At 44.6% G+C, this 22,760-nt stretch overlaps 1 protein-coding gene across 2 annotated transcripts in view; it reads right to left on the bottom strand.

Moving 5' to 3' along the window:
• The window catches only part of Stk32b (serine/threonine kinase 32B), a 239,752-nt gene that overhangs the window by 63,011 nt on the left and 153,981 nt on the right, over positions 1-22,760 (bottom strand). For both annotated transcript variants that reach the window (XM_028758246.1, XM_028758247.1), the window contains exon 4: positions 12,566-12,739. In XM_028758246.1, the coding sequence (XP_028614079.1) occupies positions 12,566-12,739 (174 nt within the window). The remainder of the gene's footprint in view (positions 1-12,565; positions 12,740-22,760) is intronic.

Genomic DNA, 22,760 nt, shown 5'->3' with positions numbered 1-22,760 from the left:
CCTTTTTGTCAAATCAAAATTCATACAAAAGAGCTCTTCTGGAGCTGCCTGTGGCCCTTCCTGATCTTGAGAGTGAATGGCCTCTCATCCCGCATGGGTAGAACCATCTCCACGGTCTCACCAGAGCTGTGTGTAACATTTCTATTTCCACTTCATTCCTAGGGAAAATAAGAGTGCTTCCTGGGAAGAAGGGTGATTTATTTTTCTTCTGAGAGTAAAATCTAGATGTGGCATGAAAGGAAAGCGTGGAACACTGGCTCAGGCCACTGTGGATTTAAGCTCTCCCAGTCAGTTCCCATGCTTATTATCAGTTTAGCTCCCAAGTCCACAACCAGGCGTACAGATGCACAGGGGACTTTGGATGAGCAGGTCTGGAGGATGAGGGTCAAGTCCACAACCAGGCGTACAGATGCACAGGGGAGAGGTTTGGATGAGCAGGTCTGGGAGGATGAGGGTCGTACGCATAGAACCTAAGGGTACAGTAAGCATGAGATTTGAAGCAATCTTCAGGGCCACCAACAATACGGTTGAATCACATTTGATTTTCAAACCTAGCAGACAAGGAACCTAGCCTTGGCTTAAGCAAAGACAAGGTCAGAATGTGGACCCATGTTATCTGCACAAAATGCCAAGTGCTCTTGCTCATTGCAGGGCCGTCATAGAGGCCATGGGAGACCAGATATATCAGCTACTACTGCAGCCCACGTGGGGCCCAGAGACTTGGTTCCCCATGCTTTTCCCCATCTCAATATGTTGTTTTGGTCTTCAAAGACACTCTTTCTTCATGTGTCATCTCACCTCATGATCTGTCACCTGGGGTGTGTCATATGCTCACTCTATAAGGAAGAAATCAAGAGCCCGAGAGATCAATAGGCTTGCTCCTGTAACATGGAGAGAAAGTGGCCGAGCCCTGCTCCAGCCCATTGATGAATATTTTACTCCTCTATCTGCCTTGTTACTCTCCAGGGTGGTAAGAGGGGGTGAAGGGGCCAGATGGGCTGAGCTGTGCTGGGACACACCTGTGTCTCAGCACCTGTGTCCTTTCTCTTATTAATCTCCACAGAAACTCTGAGGTTAGTTAAGGAAAGTAGGTCAGGACAGCAGGGGTCTGGGTGGGTTTCCACAGTGAGGAGGGCTGGAGTGTGGCTCATCAGGCCTGGTCCCTGCAGTCAGACTGGAAGTTTCCTAGTGTTACATTTGCTTCCCACTGAGAGGTGACTCAGGTTCTTTCAAAATGAATGTGGCCTGTGAGCACAAATCAGGTGCCTGTGCATGCACACGTGTGTGTGTGTGTGTGTGTGTGTGTGTGTGTGTGCGTGTGTGTGTGCATGTGTGTGTGTAGGCTTGACGCTGATGTTAAGCATCTTCTACAGTAACTCAGTATTTTTTTGAGACAAGGTCTCTCACTGACCCTGAAGTTCACTGACTGGGAAATGCTGACTGACCAATAAGCCCCACGGAGCCTCCTGTCTTCCTTTCCCCAGTGTTGGCATTGCAGGCGATGCCTGGTCTTGTATGTAGGTTCTGAGGATCTGGACTCTGGTCCTAATGCTTGTGTGTCAAGGACTTGATGAAGGCCTCTCCCGAGCTCCTGTATGCACATCTCACAGAAACAAACCTGGGCAGGGGAACACATCACAAGTCTGCCCACAGTGGCTGCCCTCCTACGCTTCTGCAAACAAGTTAACGAGAGTGTAGTCCTGAGTCAGCTTCTAAACCAGCTTCCTCTAAGGCTGCCCTGGAAAGTCCCCATCCTCAGCAGTTTGAGTCTCAGTAGCTCACCCCAGAGATGGGCAAACACGCTTAGATTCCACTGACTCACTAATCAGTCCCTTTTGGAAAATGAGTAATAGTCACAGAGATGATAAGTTCCTCTTAACTTTCCAATCTGCCACAAGAAATGTTGATAAATTCCACCGACTGCCACTCGCCACAGGAATGTGCATTTTCAGGCTTTGAGCTGAGGTTTTTCACACATGGATGTCTCTTCAGCCCAGCAGCTCCTGTCCCCTTCCTGCAATGGAACAGTAGGTGGGGCTTCTTAACCATGCAGAGGAATACAGGAGTGGGGAAATGCCAAGGAATCTTAAAATGCAAGTAATTGGCATTCAAAGTTTCACTTAGAGAAGTCAGAGGTTCTTACTGCCCCAACTAGCTCATTTCTAGAAAAATCTAGAACTTACTGTGTAGCAGGCAATGTTTAGTGCTGGCAAAGTAGAGTGAACAAATACCTCAAACTGTGGTCTGAGGTAGGAGTCAGATGTGAAAATATGGAACTTTCTAGATGTATGCAGAGCTCAGTAGAGACAAAGAAGGGAGGGGGATAACATTGTATGAGGAGACTTCCTGATAAAATCTGTATTTTCCTTTCTAAGAAGAATTGATTGAAGTTGCTGAGAGGACATTCAAGACAAGAAGACTTAAAGGTGTATGGTGGTGGTGGCTGGGGGCCTGTTTCATGCTTCCTGTCATTTCTTGCCCTCTCCCTCTGTGTCTTTTGAGAAACCCCTTTGCATTCACTGTGGTCCTACAAGACTTCCATAGGCTGAGCCTACCAGGGTGGTTTCTGTTTGGAGTACATAGGAATTCATTTGGGGTAAGTCAGAGAGAGAAGGAGAGCGAGAGAGAGAGCGAGAGCGAGAGAGAGCGAGAGCGCGAGCACGAGAGCAAGAGCAAGAGCGTTTAGTGCTTGTTCTGATGAGCATGTGACTCAGGAAGAACCAATCAGAGTCTTCTCTTGGCTAGATGATGAGTGTGATTGAAAAGACCTCATTGCATGATGGTGGCCCAGCTGGGCATAGTGCAGTGCGAGGTTGATAGCAACCTTGCTGACGACTCACCAGGAGCCTGTTTGCTGAAGGAGTTACAGAGATTCCTCCCAAACTCTCTTACTTTCATTCTTGCTCTCTGTCTCCCTCATGCAGAATATCAGGGGTGGTAACTTTACAAACTCCCTCTGTATTCTGACTCAGATTTGATTTTTATTCCTCGCAGTGCCTGTGATGAGGCAGTGAAGACAATTACATGTGTCTTTGGTATCCTAAGGTGGTTGGCCACTGGAGGAGGGTGCTCATGGGAGTGGTGCCTCAGCTTAACCTTCCATTGTTCGCCCTGTGGATAGACAGCACTGGCCACTCACTGAACATCTGGAACCTCATCTCCAACACAGTGTTCCCTGCCAGTGTGTTTCACAGACAGAAGATGACATTCAAACTGCTGATACTGGCCTCTGAATGAGGGTAAATTCTCAAGAGAATATTATCTAAGGAAATCATAATGCCCAGTGATGCCGGGACAGGTGAAGGCAGAGGAACACTCACCTTTGTTCTGTTTCATACTTTTGGCTATAAAAATCTATGTCCCATGTTTGTCACATTTATGACAATATTTATATTGCCAAATCCCTAATATTTATAATGAACTGATTGACCCAAACTCTACTTATGGCCTTTCAGCTTCATGGTCATATGAAAGCAATCCACAACAGCAGATACTGGACTTGGAATTGCTGTACTTTTATCTTGTTTTCTGAGATAGGGTAGGACTATGTAGCCCAGGCTGTGCTCCAATTCACAATACTCCTGCTTCAGCCTCCCAAGCCTTCAGATAACAAGAGTGAGCTACCGTATCTGGCATGGATTTCTAATTTCACTCTTTTTCCCGGGTCAGTAACAACTACTCAGTCATCTTCACAGAAGCTTAGCAGTGGCAACAAGCCACCAAACTACAGTCCTGTGAGATGTACTCATGTTTATAAGGGCAAGCCTTCTGTAACTCTTGAAGCACCTGGAGGGCTAATTTTGACATTATTTTTAAGAGTGTCATTTACATTAAAAGTAAAGCTGGTTGTGTATGATTTTATGCCTCATTCTTGGTGCTGTATTCTCATTTTATCTTTGTTTCTTAGAAAGGTCAGTATGTGTTTTTAGATCAGTCTTCTCTGTTCGTGTCTCTCTCTGTGTCTCTGTGTCTCTGTCTCTCTCTCCATCTCCTCCTCTTCCTTTTCTTTCTTTAATAAAAAGCTCTTTTATTAAACTGGCTTCAGTCACATTCCTACTCTCTTGAATTTATCATACACAGCAAATTTTTTTTTCATGGTAGTTTAGTGGAACCAGGAAACAAGGGAACTAAGAGGTCGTCCAACATCCTTTGAGAGACAGGACCCAGGCATTCTCTCTTCATCTCATGGACACTGGGGAACAGGTGAGTATGTGAGTATGTTTTGGGGAATGAAAGCGTTCAAGTTCAGTTCTGAGTCAGGAGGATGTGTGCAGCATAGGCTGAGATGGTCTGTCCTGTTAACTCATGTGGACACACACACACACACACACACACACACAGAGAGAGAGAGAGAGAGAGAGAGAGAGAGAGAGAGAGAGAGAGAGACCCTACTTATTCTACAGGCATAAAGAAAGGAGGGAGGGGAGATACTCGATACTCTCGGGAAATATCTCATTGAATGTGAATATACCAAGAGGCAGTTTGGCTCCTTAATGAGGCTAATTATGTAATTAGCTATGAAAATTGAATTCTTCTATGTTAAATAACAGTATGAACACTTGAAAGGAACAGATCTCACCCAGCAAAACCTGCAGCCAACATGTGACACACCAATTAATATTGAGACAAAGGGATAAGTCACAATAGGGAGGTTCTACTCCCATAATTCTTTGCCAGAGAGAAAAGTGCTACTGTGACATATTTCATAATCCTGGCTAGCATGTCATTTTGTCTTAGCCTCAAAATCTAAAGGGAAGCTTTGCAGGCAATTATGGCTATGGTTTTAGCGCCAAGGTCCGGTGTGCGACTAAAGTACAATGTTTGCCTTGAATCTCCAAAGACACACAACACCAAGATCCTGGATTCTTAGTCCCACACCAGAGACAATCACGGGACCAAGCAGGGCAAACCCATATTCTTTAGGTGTGTGTGTTCTCATGAATGGTTGGGTAGACATGTATGTCCACATGTGTGGATGACAAGATTGATATTGCATGCCTATCTTGATTGCTTCCCTCTTTGTTAACCAGCTGATTTGGAAAAGATGAGAAATTGGATGAATGCATAGGCAGATACTTGGATGTACTGACATATAGGTGGGATGAATGAATGGACAGAAGGAGAGATAGATGAGTGGCTATATGGCTGGACAAAGAGATGACTGGATAGGCAAGTGTATGAACACCTCAACTTCTCCTGCACTGCACAGGATGCCAGGTCCAGTACAGGGAGACAATGCCAAGCTCCATCACAGGGTCACCAAGCTTTAACTATGAAAATATTTACCAGCTTCCATTTCCCTCATCTCAGTCTTCATCTTATTTGGAAAATGACGTCTACAACCCTGTAACAGTTGTTACAAGCCGAAGCCCACACTTGGTGACCTTGAGGTCCAGGTTCTGCACACAGTGACTTGAAGTAAGTACAGGTTAAATATCCATTTGTCCATGACCTGCTAACCCCATATTAGATCATGTCTTCTCTTTGGAAAATATCTACCAACTGTGCTGGTTATAGTTCCTCATAGTTCCAAGGCTGGTTTTTCCACCAGTCCAGGCAAGTGGTCTGTATGCATAACAGCCCAAGTCTTAGACTGCCAGGAACACAGTGTCCCCATCCCCCAATCTCTTCTGATCCACATCCATCTCATCCTTGCATTTCCCCCACTTTTAGCATGGAGGTGTGAGAGGCTGCATCAAATAGTAATATATGTATGTATACATGCAGCCACAAGCATATACACATGTGCACACACACACATGTGTGTCCTAGAATATGGTGGTAAGAACTTCAGAATGGCTATTTTAAATAGCCTGAGGAATTATCCCTTAAAAGCTGTATTTTTTCAAGTGAACATTTTTGGGGGAGAAACATTGTTTTTGTCTTAACACCCAAGCTTGGGGATTTTCCCACCATGGTGTGTTGAGTGTCTGGGTGAAGATACAGAAGACTCTTCTCAGCAAAGGCCTCAGCCATGCAGCAATCACAGAAATAATGGTTTAAAAACCTTCGTGTTCTCTCAGCATGCTGACATTTCAGAAAATGCTGACCTGCTTTCCTGCCACCTTGTTCTCTGTCTTCCTTTGGAACATCTTCTGTGAATTAGCCTCTGATTCATTGGGCTTTTGCAGAGATCTGTTCTCTGCTCCCAGATTCACCCCATGTCCTTTGTCATCAAGTTGAGACCTGCCCTATTTCAAAAATTTATTATCTAACATAAACACTCGCTACCCAATTGCAGATGCAATTTGTACCCAAGGGACGGGACAACCCTTCTAAGGATAAATTGGATTCTCGTGTATCTCACTTCTTAGTCTGCACGAAGCCATAAATCTTCAGAATGCTGGCCTGGAACAAAGGAGCCACAGCCCTGCACTTTGAAATAAGTTACCTCTGAAATACAATTAGAATCTTCTAAATGACAGCACACAGGACTGTATATGAATACAGTATTCATATATATATGTTTTGTAATTGCTATGACACTAAAGGACAGATAATTGGGATTAACCAGGAAGAGGTCTTAACTGTCATGCTTGGCCACTTAGTTTCAATACAATTGAGGGAGAAAAGATGGAGCTGCTAAGGTTATAAAAGCAGGTCATGGCAGCTTTGTCTAAACTTTGTCTAGTATTCATTAATTACTGCATTGTTGATTAATATAATTGATTAATTATTGTATATGTTTCCTACAGGATGTATTCATAGCACATTGGGGTGGGTTTTATAAAAATACTTTTGAACATAATATTATCTTCCCACTCCCTGCCCTTTCTTTTCTTCCCTCTCACTGGTACCCTTTGTTCTTCCAGATAATGTTGCTTGTTCGTCCATGCTACATATATATATATATATATATATATATGTGTGTGTGTGTGTGTGTGTGTGTGTGTGTGTGTGTGTGTGTGTGTGCTGTTTTGTATTTGTATAAAATCTGAGCGGAACTTATGACACTTGTCTTTCTGAGTCTGACTTGATTCACCCTGCATGATAATTTCCAGTTGGATTATTTTTCTGTGAATGGCAGTTTTATTCTATACCTGAATAACATTTTATTGTGTATATATACCACAGTTTCTTGACCCAACCCTCTGTTGATTTGACCTCTAGGCTGGATTCATTTCTTGGCTAATGTGAAAAGTATATCAATAAGCATGGGAGTTTAAGTACCTTTGTGGTGTGCCAAGGTATGGCATAGCTGGGCCACACGGTATCTCTAATTATCGTCTTCGAAGAGCCTCCACCGTGTTATCCATCGTGACTGGTCTGATTTACATTCTTACCAACAGTGCTTTGGGGTTTCCTCAATTTCTCCCTCTCTCCTTCCTGACTGCAGCTTTATGCCCAGTGATTGCTTTTGTTTACTCAGTGACCCCATTCAGACTTGCATGAGGTACACTCTCAATATAGTTTTCATGTGGAGCCACTAACAGGAGGATCCTCCTATGTTTATCACTGACCTTACTGAGGGGCTCAGGACCGTCTATGTACAATATGGCATGCAGCCTGCATTAAATATTTCATTCTGTCCCATGAAGAACCCATTTCAAAGATGGCAAAATGGAGACACAGAGAGGTTGAGCATTTACAGCTGGCTAAACCAAGGCAGTCACATGCAGCCTTGCTGTCTGCCTAAAGACTGTGCTTCTCTTTTAGCAAGGAAACTCATTTTGCTCTGCTCCATTGGAGAGATGGCAACTCATTAAAGTGAAATTCAAAATAAAAAAGGCAGAGCAGGGAGACCACAAAAAATCTCTCTCCAATTCTAATGCACCAGGAAGCGGTCCCTTGTTGCCTTCTACTAAAAGGCAGGCTTTTCTTTACACAGTCACGCAATTTATGTGCTATAATCGTCTCTGAATTGTGTAGGAAGAGTATGCATCACCCACTGGAGCATCCTAATCTCACGGTCTCTTAAAAGGGTGTGCACAGCACTAGGCAATGTTTCCCCTCGGGTTATTTCCAAATTATTGGTTATTATAAGTGGTGCTGTGACAAATAGCCCTAGGCTTGAAATGTTAGAAGCAAGCAGGGCTGAAGCCTTAAGTGTCCATTCTGGTAAGTGAAATTTGCTCATTAATAGTGAATGTGTAAAAGATGAACAATGCTTTTGAATATGTAAAAGGTGTTTGATTCTTACATGGCCAAACGTCTTTTCAGAGGTTTGTATTGACTTCTGCCATCACCAGCAAACATAAACTCAGGCTTCTCAGAGAACATTTCTCTGGAGTGCTTTACACCAGTAAACATCTTTTCCACCTATATAAAGCACTTTGGCCGGGTGGTGGTGGGGCACGCCTTTAATCCCAGCACTTGGGAGGCAGAAGCAGGCAGATTTCTGAGTTCGAGGCCAGCCTGGTCTACAGAGTGAATTCCAGGACAGCCCGGGCAACACAGAAACCCTGTCTTGAAAAAACAAAAAACAAACAAACAAAAAAAGCACTCTGAAGGCACCCTCCCTTCTCCCAAGGGTCCTTGATCCTCAGGCCAAGACTTTACCCTTGTTGCCTGAGGTCTTCAGGATCATGAGCTGGCATCAGCAGAACACTTCTGAGCCAGCTGAGACAACTCTGAGCCTCAGGGGGCACTCAGGGATGTCTCAGGACAGAAGGAGACCACACATTTATGAGTGTATCCATTTTCAATTCACTATCTGTCACACAGAAAGTGCTGTTTAATGTAGACTGAGTGACTGGGTGTGACACTAGTGTTTAATCTACTGAAATGTCTTCGAGGGAGAAAAATCCTCTGCCTGAGCAAACGATTTCAGATCCTTGGGTCTCTCTAGGTCATTAACTCAAAGTGTGTGCACTTCTTAAATACTTACTGTACTCCATGATCTGTACTGGGATAGCACTGAATGTCTGTACTTTGGAACTTAACATTCTGTTCATCTCCTGTCCCTAAGGGCTTCCCTAAAGTGTGAGCAGAGCCCCTGTGGGTGCTCAGAGTAGTAGGTGCTGCCCTTCTCTCTTGAGAGTAGTAGGGGGTCTTCATGTAGCTTAGTAGAACTATTCTATTCTATTCTCTGTCTTACCTGCCCCATCCCATTCTGGGACTTTAGTGTCCATGTCTAACAAAGTCCCTGAGACTCTAAGCCGGTTTGGGAAAGAGACCATTTACTCCACACAAGGAGTACAAGGAATGGTTCTGAGAATTCCCAAACACTGCATGTAGGAAGGAGCTCTTTCTGTGAGCCAGAGGTGGTGGCGTAGGCTTGCAGTCTCAGCACCCAGGATCCTGAGGCAAAAGGATCATGAGTTCAAGGCTAGCTTGGATGACACAGGGGTAGTCTGCCTCCAAAAGATAAAACAAATAATTCCTCTTCTTACTATCAAAGCTGCCTGGCTAGCCAACAAAGCTAAGCTCACCCCAGCAACCTTAATCAAAAGTAGAGTGCTCAAACACAGACCCGAGCCAGAGGACCCACATTCTAAAGCCAGCATGGTGAAATTCTTGAGCCACCATCCCCAGTGATGGTCCCCAGTGCTGTGCTACTCCTCCTTCAGCTTCTCCTCCAACTTCTCTTATGACTCTCCCAACATCTCCTTCTCCTTCACCCAACTCCTTTTCTGCTACTGTATCGAAGTGTACTTGAAAACGTGGAAGAAGACAAATAGTTCTCAGACTTTGTAACAACACAGCAGCAGTCCCTTCCACTGCCCCACCCTCTTACCCTTCTCTAGCTCAGACTAACTGTAACAACGAACTGCGTGCTGCAGATACAGACTGTCTTCAGTTTGTTCACTTCAGGGCACTGCTGCCTTCCCACTACTGAAGACGAGCATCTGAAGGATTCCTTCTCAGTCCTTCCGACATGCTCAGCATCCTTGTTTTCTTGATGAAGTAATATTGGTTTTAGTTTTAATTAGTACTAGTAATGGTTTTAATTAGTATTTATACTAGGATTAGCATTAATAATTGGAACTGGGTCTCATTTTGTGGAACTAGCTGGGCAAGAACTTAACTATGTTAACCAGGCTGGTTGTGAACTCAGAGATTTGCCTGCTTCTGACTCCTGAATAGGATTAAAGTTGTCACAGAACCTGGCATTTAAAAATAAAAACATTCATTTACATGTCCATGCATGCTTACACAGGAGTATCTGAGTGTGAGTGTGTGTGTGTGTGTGTGTGTGTGTGTGTGTGAGAGAGAGAGAGAGAGAGAGAGAGAGAGAGAGAGAGAGAGAGAGAGATATTCCAGAAGTTGATTCTCTTTTTTTCCCTGAGGGGTCCTGGTGACTGAAATCAGGTCACAAGGCTGGTAGCAGGTACCCTACCCACCAGGCTGTCTTACCTTGAAGGAATGCTGTATTTTGGCTAGCTCACTTTTCAGGTAATTCTGATAAGGGATCAAATGCAGAATGGGCATGCAGTAAGCTACAGTGCCTGTGGATGGTGACCCTAGACTGTTCCTAGAGTGAACAACTGCCTTACTCTTTTATCACTGAGTTTTAAAAAGTGAACTTATTTTCTCACCAACTCAATTCCAGAATCCTCACTAAATACATCTAAATTTTAAAAAGTACATTTGGGGAAAATCTATTACTTAGGATACTGGTTATAGTAATTTTTGGATCCACCGTTTATTCCTAACTTTCTCCCTATTTGAGTGTTGCTTAATTTTCTTTTAAACTATATTTATTTGTGTGTGCATGTGCATGTGTGTGAGACCTGTGGGAGTTGGTTTTCTCCTATACCACATGGGTCCTAAGAATTGAGCTCACTGTCAGGCTTAGCAGCAGGCACCTTTATCTAGTCAGCCATTTTGCTAGCCTTCTGTTTGATGTTCATATTGTAACATGGGAAGATTTCTCTGAATATCTGATAGTCCTTCCTTGTTATGATCCAGCTGGGAACTGATAAGAAATGGGTGGGGACCCTAAGAGAGAGTCTAAGGTGTCCTAGGAAACATCTGAGGTCACAATCTCTCCTCTCGGCTGAATCATTTTCCACTGAAGTCACTGGGGTTGCCTACTGCTTAGAGGATGAATACCCAGCAGCACCTGGCTGACAGGCATAATTCTGTCAGCATTTGGTGGACATCTAGGTGACCTTGCTGCCCTGAGTATGGGAGGATGACACCTGGCTAGGGTCATGAACATTAGCATAGCCACCCTGTGTATGGGAGAATGACACCTGGGTAGGACTGTATGCATCAGCACAGCCCTTCCTTGGGACTTTCTCCCCTCTTCTGTTTCTGACTGGCCTGGAGTGGGACACTGTGGGACATCCTCGGCCTTTCCTGGAGGTTACCAGCCACTGCCTCTTGTTTTAGCCTTTTTATTTTCCTCCCCACCCTTCCTTCCATAGCGATTTCTGGGCATGGCTGAGCCTTTGGGGGATTCTGTAGTATCTAGCAATTTTGATTCCCTAAGGATTAAGGCTTAATTTTGTATGTGTTGTCCTGTCATTTACTTCTCCAGATCTTTCTGTCTCCCTGGTCTCTTGTCATGGTCTCCTTCAGTCTTATCCAGTGTTATGAACTTTAAAACAACAACAACATTGTTTCCTGTCATTTAATTGGGATTTTAAAAGGGAGAAAACAGAGAGAGTTGTGTGTGAGTGAGGTCAGGGGTTGGGTTTCTTTGTGTGGGTGGGCTGGGAAGGACTGGGGTAAGATGGAGTGGAAGGTGTGTTTAATCTACCTTTGTTACCAAGAAGTTCAAGACCTTGCCCTTTCCAAGTTTTTCTCAAACTTTCGAAGAAGAGGATCATAAGGACACAGAAGGTGACACTATAGGTGACCACATTTAAAGCCCTCCCTCTAGTTCCTCCCTGGGGTCTGTAAGAAGGTAGCATGAATTCCATCATTACTTTCCTGAGCACCTCCTGGAACTTCTGCTTCTGCAAGCAAACTCACTTCCTCACTGTGGAGCTGCTGGGCACAGGCCTGAAGATTAAGGGACCCACTTCCTCACTGTGGTGCTGAAGATGAAGGTGTCCCACAGAGCAGAAATATCATTTAAAATCCAAGACCAGTGCTAACTGCTGAAGTGGAAGCTGAGCAAAGCACACAGAAGGAAAGAGTGGACTGCCATTTCACAGTAGGGCAACGCTCCACCCCTGCTGATCTGATGTTTCTGGAGCCTGTTCACTCCTACCTTGATGTTCATGGGATGGTCTCCCCACATGGGTATCTGATAGGCGCCTCTTTTTATGCAAGCAGCTGGGAGCTGACATAGAACAAGTGAGGTTTAAAGACTTGGAGCTAGATTCTATTGTATCCCAGACAACCCCTGATGTCACAATCTCTGCCTCTAGCCTCGGTCACATTATGTGAAGTCACCCCAAATACCTTTGGATAGAGAAGATAAGACCAAGTGCCAGCCCTGTACTCTATCAATAATACAAAATGGACAGGCAGCGGTCATGGTCCATTTCCATTCAGGCCACATGGCAGTCTGCCCTCTGTTGAGACTGTAAAGACGGTAGCAAAGCTGTTCAGCATTTTGTTGTCCCCTGTGCACTGTAGATCCTAAACAACACCAGGACACGTCCTTCTCAGCCACGACCTACTGCACCTGCCACCTGTCACCGTCCCTGTCTCTTACTGGTGGTATTACCTGTGGATGATGTGGTATCTCTGCAGGTACTCCAGAGCCAGGGCCAGCTCACAGATGTACAGCTTCACAGTCCCCTCTGTGAAGTGCACATTCTGCTGTAGGTGGTAGCGCAGGTCCCCGCCCAGCAGCAGATCCACCACCATGAACATGTCTTCCTCATCCTGGAAGGAGTACCTAGGGACACCGAAGGACACAGGTTAGGGGTGGAATCATCTCTAGTGTCCACAGGACTGACACTCTATTTTACAGTGAAGCAGACTGGGGCCCAGAGGGATTCATGATGTTACCTATAGCACCATGCCGTGAGGAGTGAGCAGGCAGAAGGTTTTCCAATCCCACACTGCCTCTGCACTGTGGGGTCACTATTTATAACATTAAGGCAAGTTTGAGTCCCAGCATTGATCCCCAGACTGTAAGGCAAAGAGCCTCTTAACTGACTGGATGCTCATGGTTTTAGCTCATTGCTTTAACCATGTTGTTACAGCACATATCTGGGAGGTTTTCCAAAGACCCATGTTTTGAAGGCTTGGCAACAGGCCTGTGGCATGATTGGAAGGTGATGGAACTTTAGGAAGTAAAGCCTAAAGGAAGGATGCTATGTTATTAAGACAACTTTGCAACCACAGACTGAGGTCTCTGAAAGTCTGAGCCAATGCAAACCTTTCTTCCTTTAAGGTTGATTAACTCAGGCATTTTGTCACAGCAATGGGAAGCTGACTAACACATGCTACTACAAGCTATTTTTAGTCCATAGTTCTGAAGACACACTCTTCTCCCCAGCAATCCCTATACCCTCTGCACATGCTGTTGCTCTCTACAGGGAATTCATTCCCAGAACCCTTGAGCACAGTGATGCTCTATGACATCCAAGTCCAAGCATTTAAGGTAACTGACAATTTTTACTCTCCCGGCTCTTGGAATCTGGCCAGATCCTAACCCAATATTCACTAGCCAGTGGTTACAGCCAAGTTCCCACTAATGGCTAACACCAAGGCCAGCCCTTTATGAACCACTGTGCACCTGAGGATGTTCTAGATAACCACAGAGAAAACAGAAGAACAGCCCAGCAAGGCCAACTGGCTATAGAACATGAGCCAGAAATACCTCAAAGTTAAAACTTCAGGTCTTAGTATTTAATTTAATTTAATTTAATTTTTATTTCTTACTTTTTTGTCTTTGAAGCAAGGGACAACTTGAACTCATCTTTAAGTCCCAGGATGGAAGAGCCAGCACATTTGTGAGTATCCACAAGTATCTTAAGAGGTGGCCCCATAACATCAGGCATGACAGATCACCCTACACCAATGCAGAGCTATCTGACAGCTGTCACTTTCTCTCTTCTTATAAAGCCACTGATGTCATCACAGCGGCTGTATCCACGGCCTCATTTAACCTTTAATTACTTCCCAATGGCTGAGCTTACAAATGCCATCCACATATGACCAAGAACTAAAACTCCAACAGGAGTGTACTGGGGACATGTTCACACCAAGTAGAACTAAAAAAGTCACCTGAAGAGGTGTGTGTGTGTGTGTGTGTGTGTGTGTGTGTGTGTGTGTGTGTAATGTGAATCTGCTACTGTGTAGAAGGCCTTAAGAGGATCCCTGTAACGTGTCTTCCATGGAAGCCCTGTTTGCATTCTAGAAGATGATGGGCCATGGGATATCACATTAATAGCCGATGTGCCCCACGCTGCGTGCTCTCCAGCCACCGCAGGGCTGTCAAAGGGGATCTTATTAAACATTCTGCCAGAATCCTTTGGGGGAAGTGGTTAGGTTTCAGGGGGAAGCTTGCATACTGGGATGAATTCTAAAGGAGGCAACCAAAATGCAAAGAGAACATTATTTAAGCAATAATTCAAGTTGGGCTGTTCCTCACTACAGATCTGTATTTTGCTCCAGGCCATAGACCCTGCTTTCCCAAGGAGACTCGAAGTTATTGCTGAGAACAGAGGGTGACCTTCCGTCACTCTGCTTTTGTGCTCTTCTGTGGCTCAGTGTCACAGTCCTTCTGGCTCCTCCTTGCTCTAGAATGATAATTAAGCCCTCGCCACAGTGCTGCATATTGTCATGGAAATGATGGAGGTGCCGGATGAGAGAGAGTGTGCTCTCACTCAGTGACACAGATCTTCTGAGAAGTTTGGATAACTAGGCTCTCCTTCAAGCACAAAGATAGCTGGGAGGTGTGGGGACATTATTAATCCTCGCCTGGCTGCTGAGTAGGCCAGTGTGAAGAATACAATGCTTGTTATTGTATGCGTCTATGTGTGCCCACACGAGTGTGCAAGTGCATGTGTACATGTGTACACATACATATGAAAACTAGAGATTAACCTTAGATGTTGCTTCTCTGGTACTATCTATCTTGAATTTTGAGACAAGACCTCTCATTATCTTGAAGCTCACTGGTTAGGCTAGTTAGTTCTGAAGAATGCCCCTCTTCATTCCCCGGTGCTCAGATTATGGGTATGTACCACTATACCTGGCTTTTTTTGCATCATTTCTGGAGATAGAACTCAGGTTCTCCTGCTTACCCAATGAGTGATTTTATTAACTAAGCCATTGTCACAACTCCTATTTTATTATTATTACTTTTAGATATACTGATCTCCCACTTTGTTCCTAAAAGGAGCAAATGACTGCTGAAATTCACAACAAAGCAAAACTAAATATTAAAAAAACAAAGTTCATGACAAAGAACAAGCAAGTAACTTAAGAAAATGGGGCTGGAGAGACGGCACCACAGTTAAGAGAACTGGCGGCTCCTCCAGAGGACTTGGGCTCCGTTCCCAGCACCCACGTGGCCATTAACAACTTTCTGTAACTCCAGTTCCAGGACATCTGGTGCTCCCTTCTGGTGTCTGTAGAAACTGCATGCACATGGCTAGAAATGCAGGCAAAACACTCATAAAATAATTTTTAAAAAATTTTTTAAAGTCCAAGAAAATAGTGGTAGAGAAAACCACTCCTAATTCATGCGTAAAGATCCTTTCTGCTTGTGTAAAATGAATCTAAAATGCATGAACCCTCCCAAGAAAGAGAAACTTGATCATAACTGACTCACAGTTGACAAGGAAATAGATGAACTGCTTAGGAACAACAGGACCTTTTGACTGAAACACAGTGCACTTAACTCACAGACTATAGTATGGTATTTGACAATGTATAGTCATCAAATCATGGTATTTACATGTCTGTCATTTCTGTGTTAGAAGCAGAAATCATCTCTTCTGGCTATCTTGAACAGACAATGAACAGTGTGCGTTTTTCTTGGCACAGAAACCAGGTGGAAATGGTTCCCACGAAGGTTTTAGTGTGGTAAACCATACAGCTCTATGTGACTGACCCTAGTCGGCATAGCAAGTTGAAGAAGAAGTTTTTAGTATTTGTCCAGTTTGATTGGGACGATTCAGTCCCATTTGGCAGATGCAGCCTCGTATGGGTAAAAGTCATGTAATATGTAAACCAAACTTTCAGTCTAACCACCTTCTCCCGTCCCCCCACCCCACCCCCTTGTCTCCTAACATGTTCATGGTGCCAAGCTGGGAGCCACCAGCTTGGACTAACGTTAGGTCTGGAAGAAGCTCTCCATGCCCTCGGAGGCTGAGTTGTGTGACCACTTTGTGCTCTGTGATAACAAGAGCTGATGCAGATGAGACACTGTCCACCTTCCCAGATACTTTATGAATTCACTTGGTTCATCCGAACAGCCTGCGAGCTGAGGCTCATAACTGTGAGCCTATGAGCTGAAGCACTGTTGTGATTTGAGTGTGGAATGTCCCCCACAGGCTTCTGTGCTTGAACACTTGTTTCTCAACAGGGAAGTATATGAAACCTTTGGGATACAGAGAACATCTGCTTTGAAGGATAGCCTTTAAAAGTTACTCCTCCTCCAGTTCCAGGCTTCCTCTATCTGGTCTAGCTGCCAGGCCAGGGGTCCACCATGCCTTCCCATTCATGATGGACTAAAGACCCTGAAACCACTGAGCCCAAAGCAATTATTTTCCTTACCTTGTTTTTAAAAGCTCATGCTATCATAAAGCTCTAAGAGGTTAAGCAACCCTAAGATGGCACAGCTGGAAAGTGGCAGACCTGAGAGCTGAGCCATGAGAGTCTACCTGCGGAACTCCCAGTCTATGTCCACGGCTCTAGAGTCCTTTGCTTATAGTCTTGTGACCATTTCTTCTGGTCTTTTTCCCCAACTACCAGGAGGACCCTCTGAGCACAGGGACCTGCACCATTCAACACTGGGTCCTTGTACCTGATCTGGCTTAAAAATATCATACATGCTCAAGAGAGAGCAGATTGTAAATTCCCAAAGTGCCCGTTGATGTGAGTCAGACCAGCCAGTTATGTGGTCCATGGCATTGGGAACTGTGCAGAGAGAAGGATGGGGAAGTGTAGGGTTGTGGGTTCCCTTGTCTGCTCTGCCACAGGGCACAGCCACTGGGGACGCTGGACTTGGGGAGTGACCAGGCTTAATCCACACTGTTGCTGGGAGGGTACTGGGTTGTAAGGAAGCCCCAGGACACCACTCTAGAGGTGGAGAAGTGCAGTCTGAGGCACGGGACAGCTGGGGCTGCTTCTGGGGTCCCTGAGCCTGCAACAAGGCAACTGGGGGCATCTGATTCTCAGGCTCTTGGACATCTGGGCACTACTGGGAGCCTCAGAAGAGCTGAGAATGGATTGGGGGCCCGAGGGACTGATCTAGCTTTAGGCCAGGGGTGGGGGGAAGGAGAGGAAGCTCCATCTGGTCCCATGGAGAGAGTCCTTGGCTTGACAGTGGTGGGCTTGAGCTTGGGCACAGCCATGGCTGGGAACAGAGAGGCCTTCTGTGGAAGATTACAAAGTGGCTCTATAGGCAAAGGTCTTCTCCATGGCTTCCCAGGGCGGATCCCGATGAAAAGAGACAGTCCATGATTTTAAGGCATTTATTATCATGGTGGAAAGTGGATGTATAAAACTGTACCCCACTTCTCCGGGTGGACCTGAGATTAAATACCTTTTGCAGGGAGGAGTGTCTGAGAAGGAAAGTTTATTGGCTAAGCCCTTCAGGCCTTTAGCTACCTTGTTAGTATGGAGCTCTGTCTTGTGCCTACATGACCACAGATCACATCTTCTACATGTGGAGAGGCTTGGGGTGCTGCCCATATATGACTGATGGCCACAATTATATGGGGGGCGGCTGCAGTTAGTGACAGGGGCCTGGTGCCTGGGAACAGGCAAAACGCCTGTTGTCCCTTTCCTCTGGAGTTTCAAGCCTTAGCTCAACCAGGAACCAAGCTAACTTTCAGGGTCCCTCAGGGAAGAAAGTTGTATGTCAGATCAGAGCATGCTGTTCCTGTTGCTGCCTATAAGACCTCACCACACCGCTGCTTTCCTCTTATCACAGAAGCCATGGACTTGCACCAGTGTGAGTTACCACTCACCCTCTCTCCCCAACCTGCAACCTTCTCACTAGCCTAGGAGGCAGGGTGACTTATTAGTGAGCACAGTTGGGGAAAGGAGAAGCCTTGCGTGGCACCATTACACCAGCTAACCCATAACTACATCTGGGACCTGTCTGCAGATGTCTACACTCCTACCTGCCGTCTTCCAGGCTAGTACCCGGCACCTGGAGTGGGGGCTTGTAGTTTAACCACCATTTCCTAAGCTGCTGATAAGTCTATGTCACAGTTGAATAAGCCCTCTAAGATGAAGGTCTAAAGCTGGGTGCTCTATGGTGGCAGCACGTGGATACTCCCCTGCATCTGTCAGACCCGGTCTGTCTCTGTGTTTCAGCCACACTCATGGACACAGACCATCCCTCCACACTCAGCACCATCAGCCATGGGCATGTCCACTATCACCATCACATTTCCAGTAGACAAACCCCAAGGTCAAGAGAGGCTGGAAAGTCCTAGGCCTTAAGTCAGATTTCCTAAGACATGTGCCATGCTCCTCACTACCAACCTGGTGTTGCTTATGACCAAGGTCAGCCAACCATGAGACATGACAGCAATGTAGGAAGAAGACAGAAAAGAGTGCCCATGGCAACGGTCAGAAAGAAAACACAAGTCCAGTTGTCCTGTATACTCTGTGAGCCATCAGACCTACATCTTCCCTTGCCCAGGGCTGAGATCCAGTGACCATGCCACAGAAAGAGCATTGTTAGTAACAAGGTCAAGTGTGGATGGGACAGGAAGCGACTGCAGGAAACCCAGAAGTTTTAGGCTTCTGTCAGCCATCTGAAGCATGTCTGTCCATTGTTTTCCTCCTGAGGCAGAAGCCATTGAGCACCTGGAGATGGCTCTGAGGATGTCAATCAGGAAAGCCCAGCAGCTAGGACAATTGTGGGTCTCCAAGGCTCACCCTGCTCCATAGCATTACCGTGTGTTGCCTGCAAAGGTAAAGAGCTAGGTATTGCCTTACATCACCCCTTATCCCACACCTCTTCTAACAGTGCACATAGAGAGGAGACCTCACCCACTACCCTCAGCTCCAGTGACTCTTGGCTATCTAAAGTCCTGCAAGGAAGGACCTAAAAATAGTCTTGTCTGTGACAGAAATACAATAGTAGGATGTCAGGCTCCCTGTCAGCTCCCATTGTACAAGCAGAAGGAGCTTATCAAGCCCGTATTGTGTTCGATACACAGACATCTTTAATAACATTTTTAATAACCTTCACAATAACAAACACTTTTTTACTGTTTAAATCTGACTTGAGCCACAAAGTCCTCAAACCACTCAGACGTGATGGCTGTCATTGATCTTCACAGGAAGCTGTCTCCCATCTCCCATCTCAGGAAATATGGAGCTGGCCAGCCATGTTCTGCCTCCTGAATGTCAAGGAGACAACATGAGGTTGGGGGATTCTCATAAACAACCTAGCCAAAGCACCTAGAAATCTTACAAAGAGGCTAAGTTGACTGCATGTGCATGGCTCCCACCGCCTACTGCTAACTGGGACCTTTGCCTACTACTTGTCTACAAGTGCAGATGTCCTTCTATCACAGTAGTCTTAGGGTTTTGACTCAGAGCCTTCATGCAGTTGGCATAGGATAGGCAAGAAAGAAAAGAGGAAAAGCCGGTTCACCCAGGATATTAGGACCTCTGCTTCACACCTGAGACCTGCTCTGAAAACCACTCATCCTCTATGAAAACACCATCCCAAGGCAAGCTTGGTGGCACAGGCTTTGAATCCAAGATGGGAGGTTGATGCAGGTGGCCGGCAAACTGAAGATCTGCTTGGGTTACAGAGTCAGTCAAGGTCATATTGGGTGAAATCCTATCTCAAAGGCAACAAGTAAAACAGGGTAGCAGGGATGAAGTTGAGGGGTAGAGTGCTTACCTAGCATGAATGGGGCCCTGGGTTCAAGTCTAGCATTGAAAAAAAATGAAAGAAAACCATAAAGAACAGATTTCCTATTGCAGTGTAAATGGAAAACTTCTGTCTATTTCTCATCAATCCACGTGTCTCAAATTTTAAAAGTACAATGGAATTATATTATAATATCAAAAATAGTGCGATGTAACCACAAAAGGCCAGAGGGCTCATTTTAAATAGAACTCCTTGAACCATTCTACCCTCAGAATGAAACACTGGAGTTGAGGGTGTTTTGGGGTTTGTGGCAACATGACAGCCCTCCCATCAGCTCTATCTAAGGCCTACAGCACCCCCTTGGCAATATGTATTTAATGTGACTTTTGAAATTAATGACCTCACTTGGTTCTGACATGTCACTACTTTGATTTTTGAATGTAATTTGAGGCTTACTTGACGTCTTCTTGTTAAAAATAATGTGTTCCGTTCTGGCATTGTAAATAGAATCCCCTACGTAAACAAGAGTGGAAAATGTACTGTTGGCTACAAATAGGGTTGAGCAGTTTGAAATTACCTCTGATTTTGACATAGAAGTGGCAATTTCACATGGCTTAACCTAACAGAGAAATTTGCCATTCAGGCGCCCCAGGAACTTCCCAGAACACACTGAGCAAGGTTGAGATTTCCCCAGGAGGCTTAGGAAGCCTCACAGATCAGCCTGCAGCCCTGATCGCCTTCATCCTGCTCCCGCTGTGGTGGTTTAGTCTATTTCTTTTTTCATTTCTTCTTCCTTTCTGTTCCAGTCTCAGGATTGTTGTAGCTGCTAGATTTTTTTTACCTGAAATTCTCCCTCTGCCCTGTGTTCATATCTTTCCTTCCTATCCCTTCATCTTAGTTCATAGAACCACTGGGAAGAGCCTTACACCTCCACTTCATGTTAGTACCCCCACCTCACTGTCCTCACATCTATGATTTTAAGCCAGTCTGGGCTTTTCTCTCTGGCTTTCTTTCCCAGTCTGAAACCCTCTGTATATCCAGTGATTTGATGGTATTTCTGTTCCCCACAACACATACATATGACCCCTCAACAGAGCCTCAACTTTGTCTCTACTTGTTGCTTTTGTGATGGATATTGGCTATTCCCGACTCCAGTTTTTAAAATCACCTAGGAGGTACACCTGTGGGAGTCTGTGGCATTATGAGGGAGGAATAACTGAGGAAAGAGGACATACCTGAATGTGGGTGGTACCATTCTGAGGTCTGGGTCCCAGTCGGAATAAAAGAGTGGAAGGGGAAGCTGGTCAAGATCTTACCTTTCCTTTCTACATTTCTGGTTTTCTCTCTCTCTCTCTCTCTCTCTCTCTCTCTCTCTCTCTCTCTCTCTCACACACACACACACACACACACACACAATTTGATGAATAAATTTAATATTGTATGTATGTGCTTTTAGGGATCACCTTTTGGTATTGTATAAACAGTTAGGGGGCTCATCCTTCTGGAAGACCATTTCGTTCCCACCTAGCTGTCATCAATCACCTACAGCTCTTCATCTGGGAGTGGGTTCTTTGAGAGTTCCTCTGTCCACACTGGCATGCTAACCAGTGTTGTCAATATTCAGGTAAAAGTCAGAGGACCAGGACACGTGCTTCATGACTGAGTCTTCTACATATGACAGGGAAGCTCCCTGTGAACGCTCAACAATGTGGCTGTCCAAAGGGCTGCTTTTAGATTACTGCAATTTTGTTAGTAATAAAATTTTTTCTTACTGAAATCTGTTCTGATTTTCTGTTCCTTCTTGTGCAAACTTGGTGATATATATATGTATATGTATATGTATGTATATTTTACCTAATTTGTTTCATTTCTCTAACTTGGGGGCATAGAATGCTTCACATTATGTCCTTATGGTTCTGCTATTTTAGGCAACAATGCTTCTTGGCTCCTTTCAGGGTTGATAATTGGAGCATCGTTCACTCTTCTTCTGCCAATCTCTACCTGATGGCTGATAATTTTATAAATCCTTCAAGGAACCAACTTTTAGTTCTATTCATTTTTTAATTAACTGTACATTTTCTACTTGGTTAATTTCTGTCCTAACCTTAATGTGGGAACATTTCCTGGCTTCCCTTGTCATTTATTTCTCCTCTAACTACTTAGAAGTATATTCATACACATTATGAAGTTCAAATATTTCCTATGTCCATCTTTGTCATTAGAGAATAATCATATGAATTAAATCACTTTAAATTACTTTTTTGTTTTATGGTTAAATGATTCTATTCTTGAGGATGTTTCATGTGCCCCTCATTTTCTGGTTTGAGGTGTAATTATATCTTCTCTTCCTTTATTTACATAGGAGCAGAGGGGAATGTCGTCAATAATATAAATACATCTAAAGAAAACTCATATCTCAACTTATGCTTTGTGATGAGAGACGGGATGCTTTCCTCCTAAAATGTTAACTTACAACATTATTCAAAGGCCTATTAGAAGTCAGCCACTGCAGTAAACCAAGAAATATGACATGTAGATTAGACATAGATAAAACAGCTACTGTTTTCAGGCAGCATGATTATTAATGTGCTTAAGCATGCAATAAATATTATATGTATGGTTTCTCTAAATTCATGCATTTCAGAGATATTTGTTATTTATTTATTTGGATTCTAATATAGACAGCCTTGCCATCTGAAAATAGAGATTACACTCACACACATACACTCACACATACACTCACACACACACTCACACATACACACATACACACACACATAAATACACTCACATACACACACACTCACACATACACACACACATAAATACACTCACATACACACACACTCACACATACACACACACATAAATACACTCACATACACACACACACACA

The sequence above is a fragment of the Grammomys surdaster genome, unplaced genomic scaffold, assembly GCF_004785775.1.
Source record: "Grammomys surdaster isolate TR1022 unplaced genomic scaffold, NIH_TR_1.0 126187, whole genome shotgun sequence".
NCBI lineage: Eukaryota > Metazoa > Chordata > Mammalia > Rodentia > Muridae > Grammomys > Grammomys surdaster.
Note: the sequence above shows the minus strand (reverse complement) of the source record. Positions and strands in the feature narration are given on the sequence as shown.